Source organism: Miniopterus schreibersii, assembly GCF_964146895.1.
Source record: "Miniopterus schreibersii genome assembly, chromosome: 2".
Taxonomy (NCBI): Eukaryota; Metazoa; Chordata; class Mammalia; order Chiroptera; family Miniopteridae; genus Miniopterus; species Miniopterus schreibersii.
The window spans coordinates 20,187,096-20,209,470 of record NC_138102.1 but is presented as its reverse complement, the minus strand read 5'-3'; the positions used below and the strand labels follow the sequence as shown (position 1 = coordinate 20,209,470).

Below are 22,375 nucleotides of genomic sequence, written 5' to 3'. Positions count from 1 at the left end.
TGCATCTGCCTATGACAGTGAAAACACCACACAAGGGAAAAGTACTTAAATTTATCAGTTCCTTGCTCAAAACTTTTGTTTTTTGAAATTTGTTTAGTAATACATAGAGGAAGAGAAAGTGGTTATTGTACCGATTTTCTTTATGATGGATGAACCAGGTAACAGTAGGCAACAGGTCAATGTGGTTTTATTTCAGTATTTACTAGAGTTTTAAATATAATCACGTAGAAAAACAGACATTTCAAAAAGTGCAAAATATTACAAAGCTAATCAGTGCTATTAATCTTTCCATGCAAACAATCTCTTTTGCTAAGATATGCAATACCAATTCTGGAGTTGGGACTATGTATAAAATGACACTCTACTAGAGTTTAAAATAAGTTTGGTCAAGAGATTGCACATGATACAACTGAAATAGTGCAAATAACAGATAACTAAAATCCCTCCCACTGATGTGCCAACAGCAACCAAAGCTCAACTACAACAGGAGGATGTACACAGACCACACCGGGGATGCACCTGGACTACCCACCTTGGGTGATGGGTTGAACACTACAGGACACTCACTACATTAGGCCACTCTACAAAGCCTGGGAGATGTAGCAGCTCTACCTAATACATAGAAACAAACACAGGGAAGCTAAAATGAGAAGACAAACATCCCAAATGAAAGAACAGGACAAAACTCCAGAAAAAGAACTACACAAAATGAAGACAAGGAATCTAGATGCAGAGTTCAAGACAATGATTCTAAGGATGCTCAACGAACTTAGAACCTCAACAGCATGAAAAAGGACATGGAAAAAATGAAGGCTACACGAACTAAAATGAGGAATAATTTACAGGGAATCAACAGTAGATGAAGCTGAGACTCAAGTCGGCAATTTGGAATATAAGGAAGCAAAAAACACCCAATTGGGACAGCAAAAAAAAATGAGGACAGTGTAAGGAACCTCTGGGACAACTTCACCTGTACCAACACATCATAGGGGATACCAGAAGAAGAGAGCGAGCAAGAAATTGAAAACCTATTTGAAAATATAATGACAGAAAACTTCTCTAACCTAGTGAAAGAAATAGACATACAAGTCCAGGAAGTGCAGAGAGTTTCAAACAAGATGGACCCAAAAAGGCCCATACCAAGACACATCATAATTAAAATGCAAAAGCTTAAAGACAAAGAATCTTAAAAGCAGCAAGAGAAAAGCAGTTACCTACAAGGGAGCTCCCATAAGACTGTCAGTTGGTTTCTCAACAGACACTGTGCAGGCCAGAAGGGATTGGCAAGAAATATTCAAAGTGATGACCATATAAAGAGCTTCCCAAGCAAGAAAAAGCTAAAGGAGTTCACCACCGAACCAGTATTACATGAAATGTTAAAGGGTCTCCTAGGAAAAAAAAAAGATCAAAATATCAACAATAAAATGGCAATAATACATTATCTACCAACAGTTGAATCTAAAAAACAATAAACAAGCAGAATAGATACAAACTCATAAACACAGAGAACATTGTGATGGTTGCTACCTGACAGGGGGGTTGGAAGGAGGGGTGAAAAAGGTGAAGGGATTAACAAGTGCAAATTGGTTGTTACAGAATAGTCATGGGGATATAAAGTACAGCATAGGGAATATAGTCATTAATATTCTAAAAACTGGTGTTAGATGGGTACAAGATTTATCAGGATGGTCACTTAGTAAATTATGTAATGTCTAATCACTGGGTTGTGCACCTGAAACTAACATAATATTGTATGTCAATTGTAATTAAAAAATAAAAAGTGATTAAAGAAAATATATACAACTAAACAAAGGATTTAAATCAGGCTTATTGGAGCTTCCAGGTTGAGGAATCAGAATCCTTTCATATGCCAGCATGCCAGGGCCCTAGAACTCCAAGACAACAGAAGCTCTTTGTTTAAGACATCACCCTGTGAAATCTCTTCATCTGGCTATTAATTGGACAAAAAAGAAATAAGCAAATCTGATCTTTCTGGAGATTTGGGGAAGTTGCAAAATATACAAAAAAGAAAAATGGTCATGTTATTTAGACCTGAGACTTTGTTTCTAAGACTGTTTGATGCTGACCAGAACCTAATTGTCCTGAGGGCTTAATGATTAAGGGAGTGGACATGCAAGGAAGGAGAGCGGGAGGTTTGGATGTTCTGACATCAACAGCTGAATACAGGAACAACCAGATGGAAGAGATGCACAGGGCAAGGCATGGGAAAGGGGTGTGGAGCTTTCATGCCCTCTCCTGGCACACCACTCTCCCAGCACCTCCACGTGTTCACCAACCCAGGAGCTCTCCAAATCAAGTGAAACTTGCTATGTTAGGTGTTACTTAAGAGTATATTTGAAATACATTTGGTCATCATTTTTAAATGTTTCATTGTTATTTCCAGCCAGAAAGGCATCCATTGCCTTATTACACTGCTTCATGATTAGAATGCTTATTTGTATTTTCTTCTAGATGTTTCTTAACTTTTAGAATAGAGAGCTGCTTTTTTAGTGAAATGTGTTCCCTAAGATGCTAGTGAATTAAGTGTAAATATGATTATTTCTTTGTATAATTACAACCAGGACAGAGAAGACTAGTACTGAGATGACTCATTTCATATGTAGTCCTGGGAAAACCTTTACTGACTGAACATTACTTTGTGTATAAGGCTACCCACTGATTTAGCTACTAAGGACAGACAGGGAAACTAAGAGAATTCTGCTACCTCACCTTACTCAGCAGATTTTGAAATTGGTAGATCCTAAGATACTTAAGAATTTCTAGCTCTAAGTCATTTTCCTTCATTACTTTTCTTTATAAAGCTATACAATTACATGAATAAATATTTCAGATTCCAGAGAAAAAAAATCAAGCTTATTACCCTGTGTAATATGCAGTCATGATAATACCACAGGTGGATAGACAAGATATAAAGCTCTTTTACAGCTACCTGCCCTCGCCACCAGGAAAGAAACATTTCTTATAAAAAGTGGTGGTTTATCTAGCTATCGAGAGTTATGCTGTTCATCTTTGGTTATAAGAACTCATTCTTGCTTGTCCTTTGGTTTACTCATAAATAGTACCAATTCTGCTAATATGAAAAGCAGAAACTTTCCCTGTAATATATATTGAATGCTACTTAATTCTCAACCCTTATTTCAAACTCAGAATTTACATACAAAGAAAATAAAGTATTCAATTTATCCGAAACTGCTTAGTGGTTTAGTCAGCATTAGTTTAGAAGCAGATGAACAAAGAAAGGCCAGGCTCTGACCTATACCCCAATCTTACCTGTACCATCTCTAGGGTGACAGTAATTAACCTTCCCCTTCCTTTTTCTCTCCAGAAAGGGATAAAGAGCACTGCTGTCAAAGGAATGGCTTAAGTGAATGTTAAATGCCAGTGCTTTCAATACCATGATAACATTTATTTTAAAAAACAAAACACACACAGCTTGCCTGTCTATGCCACTCAGTGGCTTATGGAAATCTGAGAGGAGTGTATCACAAAGAATATTGCAAAAACATTGACAAATTCTGACCAATGAGAGAGAAAATACCTACAGCACAGTGGTGAGCATGTGCCTTAGAAAAAATTAGTCTACATTCACCCGTTTTCTTCAAGGTACATCTTGCTTTGCATGTTCTGACACTGACTCTACAGTAGCTGTTCCTTGGCTACTGCATAGGTTTTCTTTCAGACTAAGAAACATTTTCCCCCTAGCCAAACCAACCTCTCAACCAACACTGCCTGTGCCATGAGCCTTTTAAATAAGCATTCTGGTTTATGGTAGGTACCTAAGAAGGCAATGATGTTACAAAGTGTTTTTAAAGAGTACACCCAATACTACCTTCACTCAAGTCAATATGGCAGGTGACTTACAAAAATTGTATTTTACCATAAATACAATCAACTAAGAGATTTTATTTATTCAAGGCTATATAATTTTAGCCTTTATAGCTTTACTCTCAACTTAAGAACAGAAGCTACTATCAAATAATTGTCAGACTTAATCTAGATATATAACATCTTTGCTTTATAAAGGTGCACCTAATGTGAACTAAATTGTCCACTTTAGACTCTCAAAGGAGCCCAAACAGCTGGAAAAACAATGAACACCATAGCATCATTGATTCCTAGCAATAAAACTGTCAGTCAGCTGTAGAGAGTTAACAATAATTTAAGCTACATTTTAGTCTTTCTTCATAACACAATTTGTAGAAAAGACAAGACAGATCAACAGAATTTGACTACCCAACAACCTTTTCCATATACACTTAGACTTAGCCTTCAATTGCAGAGAACCCTAATGAGAGACGAATGTACCCCAATTGCCTGCTGAATCTCAACAGTCTGCTTCCAAACTAGAACATTTCCTAGAAAAATTTCTACCAACCCAAAACAAATCAAACCCAAAGCAGACTTACTACCATCTCATGTAATAAGCAATGAAGTGTGGTACCTAAATACTATCATCAAAGAATTAAGGACGCAAGCCATCTCCAGCTGAAGAAAGAATGACAAGTATTTATATGAAGCCAGTGGTAAAAAGTAATAAGGTATGTTCCCTTTGCTTTTCCACTCCCAAACTGGAAGATTATCTTCCAAAGCCCCCAATGGTGAGTAAGTGGCAGGCAACATGCAAGAAATGATGCAGCTGAGGAGAGAAAAACTGCAGCAACAAACAGGTGGATTTCTGGGGAAGGACCCCTCAATGTCCATCTAGGGGAGAGAGGGGAAAAGAGGTCACCACGCTGTCACAACTTGAAGGTACCCACAGAGAATGCCAGAGTCTAATACACATTAGATAAAATATGTATCTAAAAAGGCTGAGTAATTTAAATCTCAGGATGGGCTGTTTGTAATTAAAACTGTAACTGCTGCCATGGTAACTCTTTGATGACCAGAACTATTAAGATTCTGAGTTTGGATCCTAAAATGACATATGTTACTGGACAAAATCACTAGCAAAGCGCATGCACAAACACACACACACACATCACAGCACTATAGCACCTTTTCCCCATGAATTTTAATCAGAGTCCCTCTAAAAATGAATAATAACCTAGAATTTAGTGACAGGCAACAGAAAAGTATATTTATAAAGAGCCCGACTCCCATAGTTCTTTATAACATGTTAATATGTAGGAACTATACTATATACATGACATTTAAAAACTTACATTAGGCAGCCATAGAAGATTCATTTTTACTGTAAAGGCTGATCAAGGAAGATACCCTGGGTTTGGTAGATTTCTTTGAGGACCAGCAATACTGTATCTTCAGACTCCCTGTAGAGAAAAAAATATGTTGTAAAAAGAAGAAACTAACATTTGTACTAGATGCTTTACATATATTAACTCATTTAATCTATATGACCTCCTTGCAAATTCATCTTTTTACTACTGCAAAAAGTCAGACTCCAAGGTGATGTAATTTGCAGTGGTTTGGAAGTCTAGCATTATATCCAGTAATATTAAAAAGCTAGCAGTAAATGACCAAGGACTGTTCCCTTTCCATTCTTGGAACAATATAGAAGAACTATCTAATTGCTCACCTTAATTTTTTAAATGTTACTTTCTTAAAAAGATAATACAATCACATGGTTCAAAATTCAAGATATACAAGGGCATAATAATGAGGTCTCCCCCACCTGTTACTTAACCATTAGTTCCCATCTTCTGACAAGCAATGTTATCAATTTCTCATGCATCTTCTAGATACTCTGTGTATGTACAAGCAATTACTTATATCTACCTCATAAAGAAATTGGATTAAAAAAATAACATTCATGAAGGACTGCTTTCAGGATATGTGGCTTTAACATTTCTCTAGAGCAGTGATTTCCAACTGGTGTGCCACAAGAATTTTTAAAACATGCAATACCTGACTTTAGTCAGAGACACTGACCTCTTTTCCCTTAGATTTTCTAATTTAAAAAAATGACAACAGCCAACACAACAATAGCCATCTGGTGTGAATACCCTATCTTAAACCATAAATATATAGGTCATATAATAGAGATGCATCTTATTGGTCACATCACATAATAAGGTTATGTCTGATTGGTTAATTCTTGGTACCAAAAATCCTTATATACAAATATAGGCACCTGATTCTGATTTTTTAAAAGGTCACTTTGGAGCAAAAAGAGTAGGTAATTTTTTCTTATTTTTTTTGTAAATCGAAATTATACCTTTTTTAGTTTGTATGTGCCATGAGATGAAAAAGGTTGAAAATCACTGCTCTAGATTTGTGATTCAACTTTTTTTGAGTCATGAATCTTTGTGAGAATTCAATGACACCTATGGATTTCTCCCCAGAAAAGATCACATTTACATATATACCCAAAATTATAAACAGATTCCACTGGATTCAAGACTTTCTCTATCCCCCCCAAACTCCATATACATACCTCAGGTTAAGAAACTCATATGCCAACAAGGAGGGGACTTTATTTATTTATTTATTTTAGGAGGAAGGGAAGAAGAAAGAGAGAAAGAAACATCAATGTGAGAGAGAAACATCGATCAGTTGCCTGCTATACCCGATCACGGATCAAACTCGCGACCTAGGTATGTGCCCCAACGGGGAATCGAACCAGCAACCTTTTGGTGTATGGGACGATGCTCCAACCAACTGAGCCACACTGGCCAGGGCAAGGGGGGATTTTAAATGGTGTGATATTAAAATGGTATGATCCTGATGCATAAAAAAATGTATCAATAGAAAAGAATAGGAAGTTCAGAGATAGTCCTAAACACATATAGGAATTTAATATAATACATATAGGAATTTAATAAAGTTAGAAAAATCTCAAATCTATTAACTGTTGCAACAACTAGATAGCCATCTGAAAATGACATGAATCAATCCAAACCTTATTAGGATAAATTTGAAGTGAATCAAAAATTTAAATGTAAAAATGAAACCATAAAATATCAGAATGAACTGTGGTAAGAAATTCTTTGGAAAGAAAGAAAGATTTAAGTATAACACAAATTATAGAAGCCAAAAAGGAAAAAAAATTTTGACTACATAAAAATGAAAATTTTCTACTAAGCAAAAACCAGTGTATGCAATGTCAAAGACAAACTGGGGAAAAGGTATTTGCAACTCACTGCAGACTAATCAATAAACACACACATACCCCCCCCCCCCAACATTTCAATATAGGAGAGAATAAAGGGCAAATATAATTCCCAGAAAAGGATAGAAAGGTCCTTAAGTATATGCTAAGGTGCTTCGACCTTATTCATAATAGGAGGAATGCAATTTTAAGATGTATTCAATCTGAAGAGAAAAAGGAGCATAGGAGAAATGCAATTTAAAGCTACAGTGTACACGATACATACATTGAGAACTACAAAACACTGCTGAGAGAAAGTAAAGACCAAAGTACACAGAGACACCATGTCTGTGGATCAGAAGACTCCCTATTAAGATGTCAATTTTCCCCAAATTGATCTACAGATAAAATGCAATCGCAATCAAAGTCCCAGGAAGATTTTTGGTTGAAATTAACAAGCTCTTTTTTTTTTTTTTTAAATTTTAGAGAGAGGAAAAAAGGGAGAGAGAGAGAAACACTGATGGGTTGCCTCCCACATGCACCCTGATGGAGGATCAAACCCACAGCCAGTTATGTGCCCTGACCTGGAATTGAACCCGCAACCTTTTGGTGTATGGGATGTTGATCCAACCAACTGAGCCACACCAGCCAGGGCTCAAGTTCATTCTAAAACATACCTCTGTGGAAATAACTTCAAATAATAAAGTTGAAGGACCCACCACCTAATTTAAAGATTTACAAACCTATAGTAATCAAGAATGTTTTACTGGCATAACAACAAACAAAAAGATCAATGGAACAAAATATAGCCAAGGCAATTCAGTGGTTTCTCCACCTCAATAAACTTATCAACAAATGCAATTGGATAATCATGCAAAACAACAACCCTTAATCTTTATCTCACACCGTATTAAAAATAAACTCAAACCAAAATAGATCATAGACACAACTATAAAAGCTAAAACAATGTAACTTCTAGAACACAGGCGAAATCTTAATGACTAGATTTGGCAAAGATTTCTTAAATGTCAAAAAAGCGCAAATGTCAATAAATTGGATTTCATTAAAATCAAAAACTTTTGCTCTTCAAAACAAAATGAAAAACAAACCACATCCTGAGGAAAAACAAACCTGAAAAGGACTTGTAACTAGAACATAGAAAAAATTCCTGCAATTTTTTTAATGGGGAAAAGATCTGAATAGATCATACACCAAAGAAGATGTATGGACAGTAAACACATGAAAATATGCTCAATATCATTATGCATTAGGGATATGCAAATTAAAACCATAATGAGGTGCCATTACAACCCATTTACAAAGGTTAAGAGACAAATCATAAGACTAATCATACCAAGTGTTGAGGATATAGAGCAACTGAAACTCTCAAACACTGCTGCTGAGAATGGAAAATGCTGGCAGAAAAAAGTTTGGCAGTTTCTTTTAAAAAATCATTTTACCTGTCATTCTACTCCTAGATATTTACCCAAGAGAAATTAAAGACTATGTTCATAAAAAGTCTTGAACATAGCAGTTAGGTAATAGCCCTAAATTGGAAACAACCCAAATGGTCATCAACAGGTGAATGGCTAAACAAATTGTGATATATTCATACAATGGAATACTACTCAGCAATAAAAAGGAGAGAACTACTGATACAACATGGATGAATGAGAGAAGCCGTACACACAAAATAAGAGTATAATAGTTTGATTCCATTTATATAAAAGTCATGTGCAAACTAATCTATAGTGACAGAAGCAGATCAGTGGTTCCCTGGAGACTGCGAAACAATTAGACCAAGAAAACAAAACAATTGAGGGGAAAACACACGCACCTCAACACTTACCAGTAGCATAGATGGCTTTGTAAAGCAAATAAATACTCATTGAAACTCTCAATGGGCTTCTCCTGCAGCACGTAGTCAATGCGTTGGCCTCCATTCAGCATTCCCACATTGATGGGGGGGACTTCTTCTTTAACTGCCTCAGAGGTCTCTTCTGTGTTAACATCTATATATGGAAGAATCATAATAAGAATCTAAAAGCTTCCAGTCCTCCAAGGTTGTCCTTACTTCCCCTCAGACTCCAAGTTACTGAAAGGGATGAGCTACTCTGTTAAAAAAGCTCTCTCCCATCTTCCTGCTCTCATTCCTTTACAGGTTCTTAAGTCACACTGATTCTGTCTAATTCCTTTTTTTTTCTTTCTTTCCTGCACCTCTGATAGCTAATTCATTTCCCTCTGGTTTATCAACTAAATGCAAGCAGGGATAAAACTCTAATTTAGACAGCTGAAAACTAAATCAAAAGAATGCAATGTTAGCTGAAATTAAGAGAAGAGTATCCTAGCTCGTTCTCAGCCAGGAAAATAAACTGATCCATGAATACACAGACATTCCCCTGTAAAAGCAACCTGTTTCAGAGAGTAGGCTCTTACATCACTCCCATAGTTCCCAAGTTGGGGATGTTTTAAAGCCTCATTAGATGCTTGGCTTCTCTTCACATTCTTCCTCACAAAAAATGTTCTTCCATAATTTGACTATTAGATGATTAGAAAAGGCTAGCAGAGAAGACAGCATAATAGGTCTCATAGCATCGGTCCTATACAACAAAAAGGGCCAAGTAAGAAGTCCCTCTGAGAACAAGAACTATACACAACGAATTCCCTTGTCTCTGAGAACAAGAACTATACACAACGAATTCCCTTGTCTCAGGCCTGATGTAGGAAATCAATGTGTACAGTGTCACTGACCATTAGGCTTCTCTGAGCTTGATACAGGTTCTGCTTCAGTTTCTTCTGCAGTTTCAGAAGCTTGTAAGGCAGGGTATGGAGCTCTGGTGAAAGACTTCCAGGCCATCCGCAGTGAACCTAGCAAGTTGTTCTTAAGGTCCATACTCATCCTGGTCAAGCCCTCCCTCAGTTCTGAAATACATATGAATAAAGAACATTACACAGTTTACAATGAGTTTAGGGTCCAACACAGCTAAACAAAGTGAATGAGGTCCATCCAGTCACACTGGAATGATCAAGTTCTGTACTCAGTCTTACCTAAGTGCATCCGCTTCCTGCCTTTATGATGTGGAATCAGCATTGGCTCAAATTCCACTCCGGGGACCACCATTGGTTCAATCCTATAGGCCACAGGATCAAACTACATAGGAAAAACAATAGCTACATACACCTCTGCTGAAGAAAAATAGTCTGAGGAACTGCTAATGTGTATCAGGCAAGAATGATTATAAGCTAATTTTTTTTAAATGTAGTTGTTCTGTCACACCACTTCCAAAATAATACTATTTGTAAGTTATCTCATTACTAGAGAATAATACATAAAAAGTAAATCAACACAACAGAAAATCATATGCTCTTTACCAATAAGCCCTAATATTCAGGTAAACCACAAGAGCTGTCCAATGCTTACAGGGTGATAAATATTGAAGAAACCTTTGCATGTTGGAAATCTGTAGTTGGGATCAATTCTTTTTAGTCCTCGGACGGTAAGGAACATTCCAATGGGAGATCCAAAGGCAAAGAATATTTCTGGTTTATAGATGAGTCGGGGGTATTTTACAGATACCTGGAAGGAGAAAATAAAAGCATCTCTCAATAACAAAAGTTACACCTGTTACCATATGAATTGCAGGCAATAAAATGAACAATGAGAAGTAGTATCGTTACCTGCCCAATGCCAACATCCATATAGTCATGTCCAGTACCATCAGCACTTATACAGAACTCCGATTCTTTGGGGATATTAGACATATTCACCCCTGAAGCTGATTGCAGAGTTGGTCTATTAATACCCTAAAGAATAAAAAATAGTTTGTGGAGCTGCTATGTAATAAAGATATCCAAAGGATTATAGAGTTTTCTACTGGTTTGAAAAAATGCATGGGAAAGTTCTGAAATGACAGCCAATAATTCCAGGAAAAGTCTCTCAGAAAACAAGATAAAGCTGATGAAAACAAAATAAAAGTGATAAAAACAAAAGTTTGCTTAAATTACGAACTGACATCCCTACATGCTCTAAAATGATGAAAGCTGTACACAGCCATCTGGGCAGCAGTAGAAACTTTAGGCAACCACATGAGAGGAAACAATAGCAGAGAACTGTGGAAAAGAACGTTAAGGACTGCTAAGGAGTTCAGTGAAGTACTGTGCCTTTCTAATTAAAGTGTAAGTAGAATATCTGTGGGAATAGAAAATGATGCAAATACTGGGCCTTAAATAAGAACTGAGCAACCTGCTAAGAGTTAAAAAATAGTTAACCTGGCTGAGGTAGATCAGTTGTTAGAGTGTCGGTCCACATACTAAAGGGTCTCAAGTTCCACTCCTGGTCAAGGGCATGTACCTGGGTTGCAGGTGCAATCCCGGACCCCGACCAGGGCGAGTGTGAGAGGCAACCAATCAATGTGTCTCTCTCACATCGATGTTTCTCTCCTATTCCTCTCTCTCCCCCCTCCCTTCCAGTCTCTCTAAAAAACAATGGAAAAAATACCCTTTGGTGAGGATTAACACACACAAAAAAATAATAATAATTAACTACTAAAATATGGAAAGGAATTCAGTGGCCAAACAAACTGAATGTAACAGTAGTGTTACAACATGGATAAACCTTGAGTATATTATGCTAAGCGAAAGAAGCCAGTTATAATAGGGCACATATTGTATGATTCCACTTATATGAAATGCCAGAATAAGAAATCCATAAAGACAGAAAATAGATCAGTGATTCATAGGAGGGAGGAATGGGGAGTGACTGCTAAAGGGTATGAGGTTCTTGGGGGGTAATGGAATTAGACAGTGGTAATGGTTACACAACTCTGAATATATTAAAAACCACTGAATTGTATACTTTTTACTTATTTTTTTATTTATTAGAAGAAGGCAGAGAGAAGCGTCGATTTGTTGTTCCACTTATTTATGCATGCATTCATTGGTTGATTCTTGTGCATGCTCTGACTGGGGATTGAACCAAAAACCTTGGCATATCGGGATGATGCTCTAACCATCTAACCTACCCAGCCAGGGCTGAACTGTATACTCTTAAAGGGAGAATTTTATGGTATGTGATAGAAACTATATTTCAATAAAGTGGTTATAAGACAAAAAAAGAAAAATGGAATTGTAGCAAGAGTTGGGGAGATAAGACTTCTGAAGTTAATAATATCTTTAAGGTATTAATAAATGTGTTTCATTTCTAAAAACAGAGCCAAAAATCAATTAACAAAATTACTTAGCTCCCTAAACACTTCACAAAGCAAAAGGATACAACGATGTCAAAAACTGTTTACCACCCTGGCTAGTTTTGCTCAGTGATTAGAGCATCGGCTCACGAACTGAAGGGTCCCGGGTTCGATGCCAGCCAAGGGCACATACCTCAGTCGCAGGCTCGATCCCCACCCCAGTCGAGGCAGGTGGAAGGCAACCAATCGATGTGTCTCTCTCACATCAATGTTTCTCTCTCTCTGAAAAGCAATGGAAAAAAATCCTTGGGTGAGAATTAAAAGAAAAAAATTGTTTACTGCGATAAGCTACATTAAGTCCATACCATTGAATTTTCTCTGGTCCTAAAGTAATTTAATATCTTCTTTCTTGGTCCTAAGGGAATTCCCATTTCCTGAAGATCTTTGTCTGTACATAAAGCCTAGGAATAGAAAATCAAATATCTTTCTTATTTCTAGGCAAAATAAAATCAATTAAATGTCCTGTTCTTTGAGAAGAGTGAGACCTAAGTACTGTGCTTTTCTTTGCTTTATATTACTAGGGCTCCCTAGTGGTACATCATTAATAACTCAGAAAAGGAAATAGTATTTCATTCATAAAAGAGCCTAAAAAAGAATAAGTATCAATATCAATACTATAGTATCAATGCTATAGTAATACAGAAAACATTATATTATTGAAAAAATAAACAGAAGTAGGATCTAACTCATGACAGAAAAACCCTCCGTGATGTCCATGCTCACTTGGATGTCACATTACTGAGAGTTTATATTCCTACTCATGGACACAAGCCGTAAGAACATAGAACAAACAGAGCACGAAACAACTAACAATCAAGATCTCAGCTGAAGTGCTACTCACCTGACTAGGGTAGTCTTCCTTCACCCTCTCAAACTATGTTAGTTCATCCTACTACACATTCTTATAACACTGTGTACTTTTCCTACTTACAACTTACCACAAGTGTAATTTAATTATGTTTTTGATAACTTAATATGTGTCTTTCGCACTAAACTATAAACTCCATGAGGTTAGGGACCATATCTGTCTTGTCACCACCCTCCCTATCTTCAGTACTTGGTATAGTGTGCCTGATCACAGTGAGCATTTACTAAATACCTGCTGAATGCATGTATCGCAAACCAGAGTAAAAACGCAACATAAGCAGCAAAAAACCAAAAACAAACAGGCAAATATCAACAGTAGAGCTCTTATAACAGAAAATAAGAGTTGGAATAGTTTCTGGTCATTTATTCTTGCTCTCATGTTTTCTGTTTTAATCTTTGCCCTATTGCTATACGTATATCAACATGACTCCTCTGAACTTTAAACTCCAACAAAGCAAAGATCATTTGATATGACTTTAAAACACATAAGTAATGCTAAAGAACATTACTAATGATAACAAAGTATTTATGACTAAAGTGCTTCGAAAGGGCAGGATCTTACTAAGCAGTATGAAGAAGATAAGAAACAAAAATACTGAAAATGGTACGGCATAAAGTTTTAAAAGACTATTTTACCAGAGCTTCCTTATCTACTTTCTCCTTCTCAAAGATACTAAAGAATTCAGTGAGCTGAAGTTTCTTCAGATCTTCCTCTAGTGTCCGTGTGTCTCCTTGATCCATGTTTTGCAAATCCTAAAAGTTAAATTGTAAAGTTCCTTATTCTGTACAGTTGCTGAGATGTTCCTTTATTAATACTGTTTTACAATAAAGACATGTACTACATAAGACTTCCACAGAGATGGATCTTTACTTTAAACTGTGATTTGTACAAAACAAATTAAGAGGTGATCTTTAAGTGTCTGCAACTTCATTTAAAACTGCATGAGTTTTAAAATAAATAAACGAGTGAATATTTATCAAAGCATTGTTCACTATCATTAGCAAAACATTTACTGAGCTCTTATTAGGGATACAGTGTCTAAGACGTAAAACAATTTAAGGCAAAGCCCCTGCCCTGGAAGAACTCACAGGATATTTGCATTAAAAAGAGAAAACATACATGACAGTGTATGCCAAGTACTAACTCAGCAGTACAGATGAGTGTTCACAGGACTTTGTTTTACTAAAAGATGTTTAAACATTAAGTCCTCCCACTGCTTTCAAACAATTACTATAAATTATATCAATTTGCATCTAATTCACTCTTCATTTTATCATATGCAAATTCCATATCAAATCAACAATTTTATAATTCTAATAATAGATCAGTAGTGCATATTTATAATGGGAAATACGATACATATAGTTATTTTAGGATGTGGTAAATATTTGTAGAAGCATATTACTGTCTTGCTTCTATCATCCAAGAATGACAGAGATAATTACAAGTCTGTTAAAATAAATGTAAATTTAAAGTTATGGTATGAGACTAAACTAAATGAAAAACAAAAAATAAGTCTAAAATCTAAAAATCCTTACTAAGAAAAGAGAACCTATCTGAACATCTAAATTACCTTTTTACTGTCAATATCCCCCAAAGAATCTTTCTGATTTGTTAGGATATCAAACAATATAAGCGAACCTATAAATAAAATAGAAGAAAGAAGGGACAATTTCTAAATAGCTGTCTTTTATACAAAAAAATAATAAGCCAATTACCCATGTAGCAAAATCTATGAAGGAGGAGTCTTCTTTCCACTCCACCACCACCCTTCCAACCCTTTCCAAATTCTTCATCACAAACAAGTTCTAGACCTCTGAATCTGATACTGATAAAAGACATTGTTTTTCAAAAACAGATGTCCTAAAAATGTGATTGTCCTCTCTGGTTACAGAGAATTCATTTGTTACCTAAACTATGACCAGCAATGGATACACCCCCTTTGAAATCAGGATTCCTCTGCAGAAAAAGTTTATATATTCGGTTCATTTCAGAAGCAACTGTGTCCACAATAGTTTGACAGTAGGTGGGGCTATTGTAGAAGAAGACATCCAGAATTGTGTCATTGGTAAAGTGCCTGAGGCGGTTAATGCTGGGCAGGGTTATTCGCTGTAGATCTCTGGAAAAAAGGAAAGATATTTTTAGCAGAAAACCAAACTTCCTATAACTTCTAGGAAGTTCTATAACTTCCTCTAAGTTATCTAGCTTAGCCTCCAAACTTAGACTTAGATATTTAAAGATGCAAGAGACAACTATCAATTTACAGAAAATATACAGGACAGAGAGAAATGCTTAATGAATCCAAAGGGATAACAAAATTCAGAGTGTGAGCTCTACAAGACAAACAACTGTTTCTTCAATACATAAACTGCAAGAAAATAACAGACAGAAAAGTAATCAAGAGATTAGGAGAGACTTAAAAGGCATACTTGAATTCCAGTTTAAACTATGTATATATGTGTGCATTTGTATTTGCATATATGTGTGTGTGTGTATATATATAAATATATATGTGTATAAATGAGATTAGAAAATTGGAAAACAACACTGTATTTGCTGGTACTAAGAATCTTTTCAGGTGTGATAATGGTATTACAGTTATATTTTATTAAAAGTACTTTCTTTTAAAAAAGTATTTATTTATTTTTAATATATCTTTATTGATTTCAGAGAGAGGAAGGGAGAGGGAGAGAGAGAAACATCAATGATGAGAGAGGTCACTGATCTGCTGCCTCCCGCACACTCCCTGCTGGGGATCAAACCCAGGCACATGCCCTGACCAGAATTGAACAGCGATCTCCTGGATCATAGGTCGATGCTCAACTGCTGAGCCACGCTGGCCGGGCAGGAGAGTCCATAGCTGAATATCCTTAATATAAAGAAACCTTCCCTGACGTTACCATAAAATTTACAAACAAAACTATTGGGCTTGGAACTTAAGAAAGCCATCATGTAAAACTAGTGGTACTGCCCAGGCGGTATGGAGCAGTGGTTGAGATCGACCTATGATCCAAGAGACCACGATTCGATACCCTGTTAGGGCATATGCCTGGGTTGAGGGCTCAATCCCCTGTAGAGGGTACACAGGAGGCAGCTGATCAATGACTCTATCATCACTGATGTTTCTCTCTCTCCCACTCCCTTCCTCTCTTTGAGATCAATAAAGACATTAAAAAATAAAAAAAATAAAAAATAGTTGTACCAATTATACCTCAATTATAAATGCTAATAACTCAATGTTTGGGAATTTCCTTTTTTCCCAAATTTGGACAAATATTATCTAAATATGATCATAATAACAGAAACAACAAAATACTATATACATCTTGAGGGAGGCTGGTTTTTGACATCTGAAGACAGAAATGCTTATACTCTATAGGAAGAAAGCAATGTTTGACTTTAATGCTAAAGAAATAAAAAAGCTGTAATAGTAAATACTAATGAGCCAGTAAAACATACTAGAAGAAAATGCACTCAGCTCTTTATTCCTAACTTGGACTAGTTAAACTAAGGGGTTAGTTAGCATTTAATAATATATCTCTTAAAAAAAAAAAAGACATAGGAGTACAAAAAACTTTTTGTTAAAACAAAATTTTAAATATACAGTCACTTACAGCACAAATGTCCCTAAGCATATCAATGATCGGAGAACATATTACAATCATGGTTGGTATTACTCACACATCCACACCAGTAGAATGCAGGGGACTGTGCCAGTTGACTGGAAGAAATTCTACCCTCCCAATCTGCTGATTTTCTTGGGCTTTCTTAAAATGTGTTTGCAGCAGGTTCAAGGAAACACTGCGAAAATCATTAACTGGAAGAGAAAATTAACTTACGCATCAACACTGAAGCAATGAATTTGCAGAATTAAGATGCAACAGATCACATAATTATACTCTCTATCTACATTTGCTTAGAACATACATTTACTTGAGTCAAAAATAGCAAAGTGGTATTCAGAAAAATTATGAATGCATATTAAGAAAAGCTGTTCCTTTAATACTTGCTTTTACCACACAATACATTTCCTCAAAGAAAAAGCTGACTTCAAAATTTCTAATGTGTCATGGGCATTGTTTCAATTTTAAAAAGGAAAGAAAAATATCACATGACTTGCAGTCAGATTCTTATTCTAACTTTCTGGTTCTTACAAACAACCACTACCCAATATTTCAGATTTTTGAAAAATACACAGCTGTTTGAAATTCATATTATGTCAATCTTAACCTTCTAAGGTTTATGCTTAGAAGCATTAGCTAGTAGGATAAGACTCTCAAATTGGGACAATTAGACTTTGAATACCATCAAGTTTTAGAGGATACTACCTTTCAAAATCAAGTTATGCTAATGACCAAAATATTCCACTTAGAATATCAAGAGGGTTATCACAGTATGAATTACAAAAATGACTGAAGCTTCCGTTATTCATTTAAACTGTATCATACTTACAGTCCCTTAAATTTGGAATGGTTAGTCATAGGACCATCACATCATAAAAGGATTTTATAAAGATTAAGTGCTTGTTCACTCAAGAATTATTAGTTAAGAATATAAACTATTAGCCTAAGGAATTTACTAGTACTTTAGGTCTAAGCTGGGAAGCTTTACTACCTTGTGACCTGTCTTTAGCTCTCCAAATCTTATTATGCAGCCGAGACAACAGACTAAAGACAACACTTTAACTCACAGGAGCAATGACTAATACTCCCCTTAAGTGACCTAACCTTAAATGCTTTGCAAACCTACCACACTGTACAATGCTTCGAAAGCGGAGGTCACAAGCTGGTCCAATTCCATGGACTACAAAAACCAAGTGGTCTATTTGTAAAGGTTCCCCTATAAACAAAATTAAAAAGAAAAATTATTCTATATAACTAGTCACATATTCTAAAATCAAACATTCACAATGAATAGGTTATAAAAACAGGCAAGATAAAATATAAGCAGATAATTTAAAGGACAAAAATAATCCTATACATAACTACTAAACATACAGTGATTTTACTTTTTCTTTTTTATCTTTATTGTGAAAGTATTACAGATGTCCCCCTTTTTCCCCCATTGACCCCTTCTAGCCCGCAACCATCCCCCACCCCAGGCCTTCACCACACTATTATTGTCTGTGTCCATGGGTTATGCATATATGCACATAAATTCTTTGGTTAATTTCTCCCCACCCACTCTACATTGTTTCTAATTTATCTTAAAGTAAATCTGTGAAAAAATTTTCAGGTTTTTAACACTTTTTTCCTTTGAAATAACTGCAATCTTACAGAAAACTTGAAGAGTACTACAGAAACTCACATGTACTTTGTACACAGACTCAACACTTTAACATTTACCACATTTGCTTTATTATTCTGTGTGTATTTGTGTGTGTGTATACACTTATTTGCTGAACCAGCTGGAAGCAGGCTGCATACATCAGATTGCACATATCACACCTGTCTCTGTAACCCTTTAATATTTTAATGTGTATATCCTAAGATTATTCTCTTATATAACCACAGTGCAGTTATTGAATTCAGGCAATTTTTAACATTAACAAAATAATTTTATCTAATATTCCATTTTTATCAATTGTACCAATAATGTCTGGCACGTATTTGAAGCCTGAAACTTTAAACCCATCTTTTTAATTATAGTAAGTCTAAGACTTTGTCCAAGAGACAAGCTATCTCCTCTGCAAGATAAAAGGAATTTTATAATCCAGTTAAATACATTATAAAACCAACCATAAATGACCCTAGATAGCAATGAGTAACCACCAAGGTCATCCTAAAAAATAGTTTTCCTTAGTTGAAAATCTTCAACAACAGGAGTTACCAATACTAAACTTCTAATCAAATAGGTGGAGTCGCTTTTCATAGAATTAGGACTAAATCAGTGCATCTGTACTTAAGGAATCCCTAATCAGTACTGCCAAATTTTACCCATCCTACCAGATGTACTTAACAACTTTAAAAGAGATTTCTGTATTTATTAAGATTCTTAGTAGATGAAGTGATACTAATATTAATTCCAAATAAGCTTGTACAATTAAAGATTATTTTTAAACCTTGAGGTAATCCAAATCCATAGAAAAAAGGTCACAATTTAAGCCATAAGTAAATAAGTATATCAGAAGATTAAAAAAAAATTAACAATTGACATTACCACAATGAATGTCGACAGAGATGTTCTCCGCCCCTCTCTTCACTGTTCTTGGTCGACCCTGCTCTGTGGGTGCTGAACCCCATTCATCAGACCCTGCAACTGGCTGGTAATGCACCATAAGCTTAAATAGAAAAAAATGTCAAAAACTTTAATCCTATAAGCTATTTTAAGCACATACCACTGAATTTTTCTGGTTCTAAAGTAGCTTAATAAATAAAATTAAATGAAACATTCACAATGACTAGATATAAAGATTCTGTACATTCAAGACATTTATACATCCTAAAGGGCAGGAACATCTTTCAAAACATAATACATAGTCAAATTTCAACTGGACTTTTGATATGCAACTCCTACAGCTATGGAAATGAGAACCCTGAAAATTTTTTAGCTAATGCTATACAATTTAAATATCTTATGCCCTGCCAGGTGGCTCAATTGATTGAGTGTCATCCTGTACACCAAAAGGTTGTGGGTTCCATACCCAGTCAGGACACATACCTAGGTTGTGGGTTCGATCCCCAGTCAGGGTGTGTACAGGAGGTATGGATGGATGCTCCTCTCCCACCTCCATGATTCTCTCTCTCTCAAATCAATAAAAATATCCTCAGGCGAGGATTAAAAAAAATAAATATCTTATAATTTTGTCAACTTTACCTCAATAAAGCTAAAAAAAGAAAAACACACATCAAGCTAAAAGACTTTTTTTTTTTTTAAATACCTTTGTTGATTTCAAAGAGAGGAAGGGAGAGGGAGAGAGAGAGATAGAAACATCAATGATGAGAGAGTTGTCTTTGATCAGCTGCCTCCTACACAACCCCCTACTGGTGACTGAGCCCCAAACCCGGGCATATGCCCTGACCAGGAATAGAACCTCGATCTCCTGGATCCTAGGTAGATGCTCAACTTCTGAGCCACGCTGGGCCAGGCAGGCTAAAAGACTTTCCTACACACGGAAAACATGCTACATAATGTATCAGTAATAATCTACAGAGGCATAATTTTCCCTAAGAAAATTATATTGTATAAACTGAACAAGGTAAATAATGGTGGTGGCTTCAAGTTTTAAGTTTCATAATTGTTACTGTAATATAAAATTCCCGAAGGTTAAGTAGAATCCCTAAGAAAAAGAAACCAATGAAGTTCTCCTTAGTAATACAATTAACATTTAATCCCAACATTAGAGAAAGGCTTTTAATTTGCTTTACCTTTGGATTGTGTAATACAATAATTTCTCTGTTGGGAGACTCCAGTTTCTTTTTCCATTCATCCTGAGTTACAGCAAGCATGTAAGTTTCCTTAAAAGAAAACATTTCATTAGATTTCTCTCATTGCTTTCCTATTAAAACTAAACGTTTTCAAGAGGATACTGCTAAATAAACAATTACAATAATATCCTATTCCAATTAACTGAATTTATTTTAAAATTACAACAAATAGTATGGGACAAAGAAAAAAAATCACTCCTACTTCTATCATCTAGACTGGAGATAAGTATTTTTCACATCATGATATATTTCTTTCAATAATATTAATGCATGTATATTTTCCATAAAATTATATAGTTTTTTCTCTTGATTTATCAAATTTATTTTTAAATTCTTTTAAAATACAACATTAATAGTATAGGACAAAGAAAAAATATCAACCCTAATTCCATCATCTAGACTAAAGATAATCATTGTTCACATTTTTATACATTTATTTCAATAATATTAATGTTCTACTCCAATTTAAGCAAATTTCAGACTGTTTTCAGAGCAGGAAAAATAAAAGACAAAAAGACAATCCTGTGGTCATAGTTTAAATATTGACAATAATCACCATTAGGGAAAATACTTTTTCGTTTAAAAGCATAACAATTTCCATAGTATATTTTAAAATCTGGAACTAAAACTATTTTATCCTGAAACTAACTTGCAAAAAGAAAGGCTACAAACTGTGTGCAGTTAGAACCAAACTCTTCCTGAAAATATCAAAAAAATATAAGTCACAGAGGAAGAAAATATTATTAAATAAGGAAAAATATTAAGAAAATGAGTTTAAAAGGGTCAAAGGAATACCTCTAATACTTTGCTGAAGCTCTCCGAGTAGGGAATATACTTATTATCTTTGTCTCCCTTGTAAAACCAGGTACATCGTCTCACTTCTGATGCTTGCTCATCCCAGTATACAGCGTACCGCATCCTCTCCCCCAAATGAACATCATACCGGCCCCCATCAGTGGGGACAACTTTCTCATTACAATCTTTTCCTATCAAGAATTGAGAAGAGGAAAAGAAGTACATATATCAAAATAAATCTCCCAAAATACAGTTCTGAGTTATACTCTAAATAATGTTATAAAACACATGAATTAACATTTTCTACTTGGATAAACATTAAACAAAATGGAATTCAATTGCTTTTTTTTTTTTCCCCAGTAATTTTTTACAAACCATCAAAACCATTCTTGGTTTTTGTTTGTTTTGTTTTTCAATCCTCACCCGAGGATATATTTTTTTCCATTGCTTCTCAGAGAGAGTGGAAGGGAGAGAGAAAGAGAGAAACAATGTCAGAGAGACACATCAGTTGGTTGCCTCCCACATGCACCCTGACCCACCCGGGTGAGGATGGAGCCTACAACAAAGGTATGTGCCCTTGGCTGGAATCGAACCCAGGACGCTTCAGTCCCCGGGAAGATGCTCTAACCAGGGAGCCAAACCGGCTAGGGCTCTTGGTCATCATTTTTCTCCTACCAGAGCCATATGCCTCTTCCAGCTGCTGTGAGTCCTCAGAGTTGAAAGGAATCCATGTCTCTTTAGAATCTATTATCTTACAATAAAACCAATGAGGAGAAACTGGTTCATACAAACTGCCAGCATCCATGTCTATTAGCTCAAAGGAACTACAAGAGTTTGGTGATGGGGATGGATCTGATGAGTCAACTGTTCCTGGCGTGATTCCACTGTTGACATGTCTCTCTCTAAAACACAAGATAAAAGAAAACTATCAGAAAAATTATTTTCCTTCTATTAACAGTGTAATTGTTCA

At 35.5% G+C, this 22,375-nt stretch overlaps 1 protein-coding gene across 1 annotated transcript; it reads right to left on the bottom strand.

Annotated features, from left to right (window-relative positions):
• Positions 1-170: 170 nt before the first annotated feature.
• Positions 171-22,299, bottom strand: DDHD2 (DDHD domain containing 2; the record flags this gene model as incomplete). Its single annotated transcript, XM_081127961.1, is given in 18 exon segments — positions 171-4,722; positions 5,184-5,291; positions 8,919-9,081; positions 9,821-9,991; positions 10,118-10,220; positions 10,491-10,646; positions 10,748-10,873; positions 12,621-12,716; positions 13,819-13,935; positions 14,757-14,824; positions 15,094-15,302; positions 16,865-17,000; positions 17,933-18,022; positions 19,343-19,463; positions 20,551-20,640; positions 21,406-21,596; positions 22,081-22,263; positions 22,266-22,299. Coding segments are annotated over 17 exon segments (2,136 nt in total). The 3' UTR covers positions 171-4,722; positions 5,184-5,209.
• Between the last annotated feature and the right edge of the window lie 76 nt (positions 22,300-22,375).